This window comes from Pseudophryne corroboree, chromosome 9 (assembly GCF_028390025.1).
Source record: "Pseudophryne corroboree isolate aPseCor3 chromosome 9, aPseCor3.hap2, whole genome shotgun sequence".
In the NCBI taxonomy this organism is placed as follows: Eukaryota; Metazoa; Chordata; class Amphibia; order Anura; family Myobatrachidae; genus Pseudophryne; species Pseudophryne corroboree.
The window spans coordinates 158,773,350-158,784,191 of record NC_086452.1 but is presented as its reverse complement, the minus strand read 5'-3'; the positions used below and the strand labels follow the sequence as shown (position 1 = coordinate 158,784,191).

Sequence of the window (10,842 nt, the reverse complement as noted above, 5' to 3'; positions counted from 1 at the left end):
TCAATTTTCTTAGTGGCAACTGCTCACCCTGGTATGAAAGATCCAAAGTATGTACATGGAATAATAAAACACACAGAGTAGTGTATACTGTGTGCCAGAACTTGATGGGAAAATGCACTTAATTACTTACCCTGACTTGGTTTCTGAAAGCATGTTTGTATATACGTACATTTGTAAGGTTAACGTTTAAGTGTAAAATAAATATATATATATATATATATATATATATAAACATTAGATAATGGGAACAGTTGGATGTAAAAAAATAATAATTTCAGAGCAGTTTCCTCACTTCAGTTGCTGCGTATTTCACATAGTGAGCGAGGTTACCGTGATGGAGCTTGCTTTGTGTATTGCTGGCACTTTCATGATTGCCACATTTTGGGTACTGGTAAACATAACTTGTAAAAAAAAAAATGGTGTCCCCTTAAAACAGTAATAATATCCACATAATCGTTATAACTAGAATGGCCGAGGCCTATAAAATTGTTGATTTTATCATAAATTAAAATGGGCAGCCGCTTGTCTCAGATCTGTGCCTGGCTGATAACTACAGATGTGTCCTCATACATCTTGCCTCAATACACCATGCAGCATTAGATGCCTGGCGAGAGTGAGATGACCAGTCCCGTGGAACTCCGTTAACGTCTGGTGTTGTCTTCTTTTTTTTGACGAAAATGTGTCTTATTCACATTGCTATGTGACTAAGACACACAAGCAGCTTATACTGATTAAAATTATGTGCAGCATGCCTACATTCTGTGTGTGAACTGCGGCTGTATCTGCATACAAAATGCTACGTTCGTGTTTTTTTAGGAAAACCATAACGTAGCATTTCGTATGCAGATGCAGTTATGGTCCCACACTGAATATAGGCGTGCCGCATATCATTTCAATCAACAGAAGCTGCTTCTATGTCCTATTCACATTGTTTTGCAAATAAGATGCATTTTAATGGTAATAGTTGCACTTAAAGACGCTCTGCACTACCAAGTTATGCCACGGCATGATGCGACTAGAAGGGCTATTTAACATGTAGGGAGGCTAGATGTAAGCGGACACCTCTCTATATCAAAAGGAAAATTGTCAAAGGATAAACAAACTACTGGTACAGTATCTTGAGATGTAAAGTGTACATTCAAGTCAATTGACAGAATTAAAGTTAATGGGAGTGAATTATGGGATGGCCGATCATTGAATTAATTTTTTGGTAAGTGACCATTGAGAAACAGTGTCCCAATGTTACACAACATATATTGGATTCCATTGCATTGGAGGTCAATCACTATTCAGCTTCAGGAAGTGTTATTTAGTATAACTATAGGTGTGACCAGCTGAGATGATTATGAAAGATATGTTTCTGTGGATTAGAAACCAAGGGACTGGACATGAAAGGTAAGTGAGCTGAAGTTGTAAAGAAACCAAATTATATATATGTATGTATAATATAAAAAATATGAGCTTACAGTATGTATTAATGTTTATGTATTTGTTAAATAATGACATTTTATATATTTGCAGAGATACACACATTTTATGTCTTTTATAGTGTAATGTACTATATAGTTTTAGCATTAACACATCGCATAGATTGGCCAATTTTCAATTTTGTTAGTATCCTGTTTCACAACATGTTGGGGTAAATGTAATAGCCTGCGCATTGCAGGAATCGGTGAGTTCTTGGCGAGTCTGCCCGATGTTTTGTTTTAAAGTGTGTGGCATGATCGGTCAACAGTCATCAGATTGACACTGTTAGATTCTCCCGGCAGCAGCGCCAACACCTGGTCCCAGCGGACATGTGGCGCAGACCTCCAATGCTCCAGCTTCAAGTGAGTATCTCTCACCCTGTCCCTAACCGTCGGCATCCTGAATCTGTTAACGTTTTACATGGTGGAATTTCAGATGCCGACATTGTGAACCTGTTGACAGTTTGAGGATGTGAACCTTGTGCCAGTCGACAAGTTGAACCATGTCATCATTGTGGAGTCGACCTTCTAAACGTTGACATGGGTACAGTCCACCATTCAACTGGATATTGTTTAAAAGGCAAGAGCAACCTGTTTTGCCTTTTAAATGATTGCCCCTTTAAAACACCGGGCAGACTCGTTGGGAACTCCCAGATGCCTGTAATGCGCAAGCTATTACATTTACCCCGTAGTCTCCTCGTCTGTTTAACAGAAAATCCCAGCATTCATTACCCTTTGCAAAGAACATTGAGGTAAATGTATTATGCTGCATTATAGGGGAGAAGCGTTATGTGCACTGATACCGCTTATCTCCCAAGTGTTACTGTGGAGATTCGTGGCACATGACAGGGGCAGTATGCACCCGTCTTTATCAGCGCTGCTCTCTTTCAGATGTGCCACCTAATGTATGAACGGCCAGTAGAACTGACCATTCTGATAACTGCTATTGATTTCAACAGCCATCACCACAGCTAGGACAGCTCTGTCCTAACTGTGGGAGCTGCCAATTTTAGGCTGCATTGGAGATCTTGCGATAGTAGCAAGATCTGGCATATGCCCAGTGGAGCCGGCCGGGGAAGAGAGACAGTACATCAGCACTAGGCTGATGTGCTGTGCACTCAGGTGGAGATTACTAGAGGGGGGTGTTTTCACTCTCCCACGCTGGCACCTCTCCGCTACTGCTTCCAGCTTTGCCTTGGTAAAGAGGCAAAGCAAGAAGTGCTATACTCGCACGATACGTGCGGGAATAATACAACTACCCCATTGTGAGCTGTTATAACTCAACATCTGTTCTCAATGGCTGCATTTGACATTTTGATTGAGTGGCATAACATTCCATTGCCGTCCCACTTCTCTGGAGCTTGCCATTGCCTGTTCATTTTCCAGAGGACCCCCATCTGTTTTTCTGGGCATAATTGGGCTCCATGAATTCAGTGAGTAGCCCCAATTTTGCTTTCAGGCTTCTCTGCACATACACCAGCTCCCACTTCACCAGACCCCATAGCCACCACATACAGGCTTCTCTGCACATACACCAGCTCCCACTTCACCAGACCCCATAGCCATCAGCGGAATTTCTGTTATTGTCAGAAATGTACAACCCAAATTTTGCCTACATTCATGCGAGTTGTAACTGCAAACAAGTTCATAGTAAATAAGAAAACAACCCAACAAAAACAGTATTTTGTTTGTTTATGCAATGGTATATATATATATAGATATATATATATATATATATATATATATATATATATATATATATATATATATATAATCTAAATATGTAATTTGTATATTTATAATTACATAAAGCTATTGCTCAAACGTTATCTGGTTTTATTCTTTTCTTAAACTTTTAATTTGAAGAATTATAACATGCATTTTGTGAGTCTATAAATGTTGCAATTTAAGTGTTATATTTTAAAGAGGTTTATCAATTTTGTCACCTTTTACTGTAATGCTAACAACAGGTAGCTATAATTTTAGTGTCCCTTCTAATTAGTTATGAATGATCCTTGCATGTAGACATAGTCATACGTATATGTGTACAAGCCGGCAGATGGTTGAATTCAGTCAACTGCACAAGTAGTGTTGCCAATTAATGATATTGCCCAACTGCCAAGAGATATACCTCACTATTATTTATTCTCCATGAAGAATTCATATTTCCATGCCATTCTAAACTCCAAGCCTTTAGCTCCAACAATTTAGGGAAGGTGTTATAATCACATTTGTTATTAACCTATTTTAAAGATGTAGAAAGAACTGATATATGGGTTGGAACATTGCGCGCTGCCACCTTTTTATTTTAATGTCTACTTCCAATTTTCTGTATCAGAAATTCCACGTATTTGTTTCTCAAAGTTACCCAGCTCCTTCACGTTAATCTCCAAGCAGTAATCTGTTTAGACATGAATATATATGTTTGTGAAATGTCTGTGTACCCCATGTTTTAATGATATATTCGTCTTAAGTAACTCTGGGGACAGAGCATAACTATTTTACAATGTACAGTATTATGAATTATTTCAGGGCACATAGATGATATTGACTCATTGGCACAATCCTGCATGTTTGACCATCGTCCTCCAAAGTCCCTTTCTCCTATATATGAGATGGATCCTGGCGAAGGAATTGAACAGAGATTGAAGACCGAACCTAGACTAATGGATTTTGAGTTCGAAGATCAGCAGTTTGTAGAGAGGGACTGGACACTGCTAAGGCAGCTGCTAGCTGATCATGGATCAGATGCTGATATTATAAACTCTGTCCCTGAGGATCTCAGTCTAGCACAGTACCTAATCAATCAAACATTGCTTTTAGCTAGAGATAATTCAAAATCTCAGGGCAAAGCGTGGGGGGATCTGTCGTCTCCATTTGAGGACTCTACAAGTGTCACAGTGACTAGTTTTTCTCCTGATGAGTGTTCCTCCCCCCATGGAGAATGGACTATCCTTGAATTAGAAACCCATCATTAGATTGGTCTTCTCATTTCCACACTCTATTTTCTCCTACAGTCGTCACCAGAATTTGTTTCTGGTAATAGTTGAATGATGTTAATTTAAATAAGAAGTCAGATCAATCAATTTGTTTTAACAAACAATTTTATGGCTGTGTGCAGATGATACCACTCAGCTTGTAAAGACATATGGTAATTATGCAAGAATACAGTTTTCTTAAAAAAACAAAAAAAAAACAAATACAAAATCCTTTACTAGAAGAGTGTATATATTATATAAAGACAATGTACCATATGCATCAATGATTTATCAAGTCTTGCAAATAAACTTTCTTCCAAGGTGTGCTACATAATAACAGACACGAGAATCTAACATTGCAAAATGTCTCGTCACAATACATCTTTTTTTCATAGGTTAAGAATTAAATAACAGAATGAAATGATATAATCTGTGCCAAGAAAACTTCTTTTTCTTAGAGATTATTTTGCATTGATTGCTTAAGCAAAACATGAGCATGTCGCCTTTCTGAGGTATTCGGTAATAAAACGGTTTGTCTTGAAGATATTTGAGTAGTAGGAATGCTGTGTAATAAAACTTAAATGATCACGGTATTTGCTTCCCAATGCCTTAACCAGGCCAAAATGTAAATAAAAATTGATTTTAAAATGTTACTGCCATGTGTATTCCACACATTTCTTTATTTAGTTATTTATTTTATGACTTTTTGTGTGTGTGTTTGGGGTTAAATAAGGATTAGCAGTAGGGGGGTTTTTTACATTTATTTCTACATGTACTGTAACCTATTGTTAATGTATGTCAAGATTTAATAGCTGCAGACTATGCCAGTGCTTTTTAAATAAGAAATTAATCATTACAATTTCTTTTGGTCAATTTGACGAGCTGCTTATTTATGAACAGTTATTTACATAGCGCGCGCTTTACAGAGACTATTTCAGTCCTTTGCGTCAGTTGAGTTTACAATCCTTATACCCTTTCACATGGTGACACAAACACACAGGGCCAATTTTTTGTCAGAAGCCAATTAATCTATTAGTATGTTTTGGGAGTGTGGAAGGAAACTGGAGCACCCCGAGGAAATCCATGCAAATGCTGGATTTACAAATTCCATATAGATGAGCCATGATCAGTAAATGAACTCATGATCTCAGTGCTGTGAGGCAGTAATACTGATCACTACGCTCTCTGTTCTGCCCACATTGCACGGTAATTCCAAGCATTCGGGATGATGTAGTGTTAATCTGCTCATTTGCTTTTTTTATATTACATATGTGCACAAAACAATTTGTCCAAAATCTATCCAGCTATAAATCCGATCACATCTCGCAATGCCTTATGAGGGAGGGGCGTGCAAGCGTACACCAAGGAAAGGGTGTTTTAAAGCAAATGTCTCGTGTAGGCCACACATATGCTTATGGGATAATTTGTATCACTTACAGGTGGAAAAACTCCTGGTGCAAAACACGTGCATGATAATAATCGGCAACTTCTGATTGGCTGGTGCGTCTTAATAGCTCCCACTGATTATTATTGGTTTGGCTTCTGCAATCGGTTTAAATTATTTGGTGTTTGCAGTCTATACGCAGCACAAAAGCAGATTCCAATTTGTTTCTTTTAAAGGAAAAGACAGCAGATATTTGCGTAATTAGTTATGTTGTATTTGTATATTTAATTGTATATTACATGGAAAATGTGACATAGAATTAATAATACTGGACCTTATTCAGGTTGTATCGCTAATGCGATGCAACTGCATTCTCCCATTTTCGAGGCCACTGCGCAAAACTGCAACTGAAGCTGAATGTAGTCCACTGCCCAGATACAGACATACTGGGGCAAATGTAATAGAGTGAGAGTTAGAAAAAATGAGAGATTTGGTGAGGTTTTGCAGTTTTTTTTAAAGTGGCAATCATTTACACAGCAAGATCGACCTGGTTTTGCAGTGTAAATGATTGCCACTTTAAAAAAAAAAAACCCTGACAATCCTTACCAAATCTCAGTTTTTTAAACTTTCACTCTATTACATTTGGCCCACTGTCTTTTGTATAGGATACTTAAAGTATTATATTACGAATTAGGTACTGAAACTTAGCATTTGCTATTAACATTGTGAAATCTTTTGGTGTATTCTAGGTCCATATATATTTGGACACTGACTCAATTTTTGTCAGTTAAGTTGTTTACCAAAACATATTTATGTTAGTTATATAATGACTGGTTTAAAGTGCAGACTATCAGCTTTAATTTGAAGGAATTTAAATTGGAGGAAGGGTTTAGGAATTAAAGCAGTTTAATATGTAGCCCTATCTTTTTCAAGGACCAAAAGTAAATGCAAGTGAAACAGGCCATCCCCATCCTAGGCTGCAAAAAAAGAATTATATATATATATATATATATATATATATATATATATATATATATAGAGAGAGAGAGAATATCTCTGTGGAGCGCACTTATTTTATAAACTGATATAGTTAGATTATTTTTGACGGATATTTTATAAAGAGAGGATGACCTTACACATATAAACACCCATATTAAAATCACATATATCTTTTTATTATAAGATTTAAATTTAAAATGAATTGATAATGAAACTTTCTTTTACATTGAAGATACAATTGTATGTTTCAGCATTATTCATGTAAGAAATATATATAAAACGATATAAAAGAGCTTTCACCCTCTCATATCGTTTTATATATATATTTCTTACATGAATAATGCAAATATTCCAAAATACGGAAAAATCCGATATCCAAAATATTTCTGGTCCCAAGCATTTTGGATATGGGATTCTCAACCTGTATGTATGTATGTATGTATGTGTGTGTGTTGATAAAGCTGAATATTTATCTTATTTAAAACCCTTTAAGAGGTCTAAGAACACTGTACGCTATTGACGTATGGAGTACCGTAAGGGTACGCACGTTGCGTAACAATCGCTTAGCCGTAGTCGAGACGCTCAAGCGTCACGTTCGCTTACGGCCAAGAGATCACAGGCAGGCACGCTATTGGCTGCCGACTAACGTAATGATTCGCTACAGCATAGCGAACGCTCGGGACCACGAGGAGATCACCAGCGGCGCAGACGCTCACAATGTTAAACCTTTATAACTATACCATAAAACAGTGTATTATGCAGTAAACCTTGGTGTAGAGATAGAGTGTGGATGCAACACAGTGTAACCTTAAAAGCGCTCTGAGAATACTTAACACTATAAGAAATACACAGATACCGTGCTTAGGGTCTAACGCCTTATATGATTGTTATACTTGAAAAAGAATAATACAATACAAGTCATACACTACAATATAACATAGACTAACTAACCAGATAACTACACAGTAAATACAATACAATTACGTTTAAGGGAAAATGAGAGAAAGAGGAGAAGAGAGAGAGAGAGATATGGCCCATAATAACAACAGAGACAATATGATTGCGGAGAAAAACTTACGCACAAAGGGGAACGATCGCATGCGCCTCTGGACATCCAGCTCCCGATTATCAGCAATGAGAACCGTTGAAGAGTGAGCTGGATGTGATCGGCTTGTCTATTTATGCCCCACACACAATACAATTCAATGGTCCCTACAATCTCATTGTTCATTGGACACAGGAATTCCTCTTTGTATTATAACAAAGGGTCATAGGTTGATTCATACAGGTGGGCTGTGTCTACTTCCAACTGCTCAGGTGGGTGGGAAACTAGGTTTCCCGCCGCATGGATAAGTGAGTGCAAATAATAGTAAATGGACATAAACTTCTTATGTCAATAACTATTCGCACGAGCGATTAATCCGCTTCAAACCAACACCGGAATATTGCTAATTAAATATTCTTCCGATGGATACTAAACACCACTGTATTACTCCTGTCTGACCCTTCGTATCAAACAAAGAGGGATTTCTCTGTCCATGAACATGCTACATTAACCAAACTTTCAGATTCTATCAAAGGGACCATAATCTACAAAATACATTATATGGTGAAAATATGTAACGAAAGAGTCGCCCACTAGACGCATACAATCTCTACCGTAAATGCGCATACCGTGCGCCTGCGGGTGCCCGCAACAGCCAGTATGCGCACGCACGGGAGAGCGCACGCATGCGCAGCAGGGACACATATGAGGTGCAAATATGGCAGTGTGCATCGTGATATTTTTCTGACTTTGACAGTCCACCCTTTGGCAGTCAACAATAACTGCCACTTCCTAAAACATTTCAAAAAGAGAAAAATATATGTCAAGTGTAAATACATTTCCATGGTTGGGTAGGGGAGGAGAGGAGAAGGTAGGAAAAGGGTATGACCTAGTGAGATAGCAGAAGCATGTGTGTATGAATCCGTGTTTGGGGGTCATGTATCATCGTGCCGTACGTGTTTTAAATCAAGCTTCGAGGTATTGCGAAGTATACATTGGAATTCCTTCTTATCCCGTGGTACGGGTCTGTGGATGGGCTGTCAAACTTTACCGAGCTCTCTTCGGCTTTTGGTTGCAACAAAATGGGGGAGCACATTTTAGTTGATGATACATGAATGGGGGAATATGTGATTGCTGATATCTGTGCTGGTATTCCCTATCGACTATGTGTGTAATTACCTGAAGGTTGTAGAGATGAAGATAAGACACAGTTATGGTAAAATGCAGTGGTATTCTATGTCAGGTTAATGAACATTTGTCGGTTGAAGTCTTGTTCGGTGTCTGTTGAATGCAGTCTTCTTTGTGCTTTTGCCACAAGGCGTGTGGGCAAAAAGCTTTGTCAATGTCCATAGACTTACAAAAGTGTTGGGCTAGCGTAATTTTAAAATTTCTAGGGAAACTGGGGGTCTATGGCATAGTTCATCAAATCTCTGTGTGTAAGGTTGTCAAAACTTCTTCTTTAATCCATCAGTTGTCTGTATACAGGATCATCAAATTCCTCGTCAAACGTAGGTCTTGTTACCTTGGAGAAACCGGAAAAACAGGTGAAAGAAACGGACTGTATAATCGCATTTTCATCACATCATTGTTTCTACAGTTGGGTCATAAATCAAATCCATTGGAATTACAATTTCCTCACTCCTTAGACTCATTACCCTGGTACTACGTTTGCACTTCATTAAAGCCTGACCGCATCTAAATATCAAGCCAATCGTTATGACAACACCTAAGATACATAGGAGAAACTTCCCAACATCCATTATGACTCCTTGAGCCCATTCTCCTAAACCAGAGAACCAATTTCGCGGGTTCAACCATGACACCCAACTAGTCAGCTCATTACTCACAGCAGCAAGGGTGAGATTGTGTCTCCTGCGAAATTCCCACTTTAATTGGAGAATATCGTCCATCTTTTGGTCTATGACCTCGACCGGGTCCTCGGTACTATTCATGTGCAGCATTTCACGCCGTACTGCGTTGCCAGTGTGACACAATATCCACCTGTTACTGCTGTGAGATAATTAAGAACCATTCTATGCTGAACCAGTTCTGTTTTATAAGCTTGAAGTTCTCTTCCAGTATACCTAAACGTGTCATCATACATTTCTGTGATATTATCTAACAAATTTGCAAGGGCAGAGATGTATCTATAGTTCAGCACTCCTCTAGCGGTGCGAGTGATATCTAACGCGATTAGAAACTGAATCCCGGTGGATTCATGGATCATGTCAGAGGCCGGATGCTCTGTTCTTTCTATCAGGTGCCGTTTAACTACGTGCTCGTAATGAGTATAAGGAGCTTGGGCAACACGGTGAATATCTTTCATTTTGGCATGTGATACAGTCATTACTTCAGGCAGTACTTTTCCAATATAACACAATCCTTCAGAGTTTGGGGCAAGCCACTTATACGCCTTCCTCCCGCATATGAAATATGCATCATCGGGGAGAACATATGGGACGGAGTAGGACATAACCATATTACACATCTTCCATGTGAAATCTCCTAACCCTAATTCTCCCATCTGTCTAGTACACGTATCAGTTTGTACGATATGTGCACAGTATCCTGGTGATACCTCTCCAACTCTCGTAATCCTATTTCCTAGGGTATACCTATATCGGAAAGACTTTTCTCTACTGGCTATGTGGCGTATAAGCTCTGTATCTGTAGGCATTCTATCTGCCCTATATGAAAAGGTCATGGTTTGGTTACTCCATGACACTTCCCAATTTCCCGGCTTTCGGGGATTGGAAATGTTAAAACATATTAGGGATCTATCCACATGATATTGGTGGAGCTTCAAACTAGGAGGACTGGAGATATTAAACCTCCTGTCCACCGGTCTCCCACCCTTTAGCTCAAGTACCTCCCCTACCGTTAAAGGAAATGGTACTAGTCCTGATTTGCTATGACCTTGAGGTACTTGAGAGCATACCCAACAATCTGTCTGATTTAACACATTACCCA

General features: G+C 38.6%; 1 protein-coding gene across 4 annotated transcripts in view; it reads left to right on the top strand.

Moving 5' to 3' along the window:
* Positions 1 to 5,097, top strand: part of BTBD8 (BTB domain containing 8) — a 329,622-nt gene extending 324,525 nt beyond the window's left edge. For 3 of the 4 annotated variants that reach the window (XM_063939895.1, XM_063939894.1, XM_063939893.1), the window contains exon 18: positions 3,999 to 5,097. In XM_063939895.1, coding sequence (XP_063795965.1) covers positions 3,999 to 4,444 — 446 coding nt within the window. In that variant the 3' untranslated portion in view covers positions 4,445 to 5,097. Of the gene's footprint in view, positions 1 to 3,980 lie in introns of all 4 variants that reach the window. The other variant, XM_063939897.1, reaches the window with a different exon arrangement.
* Positions 5,098 to 10,842: the final 5,745 nt, after the last annotated feature.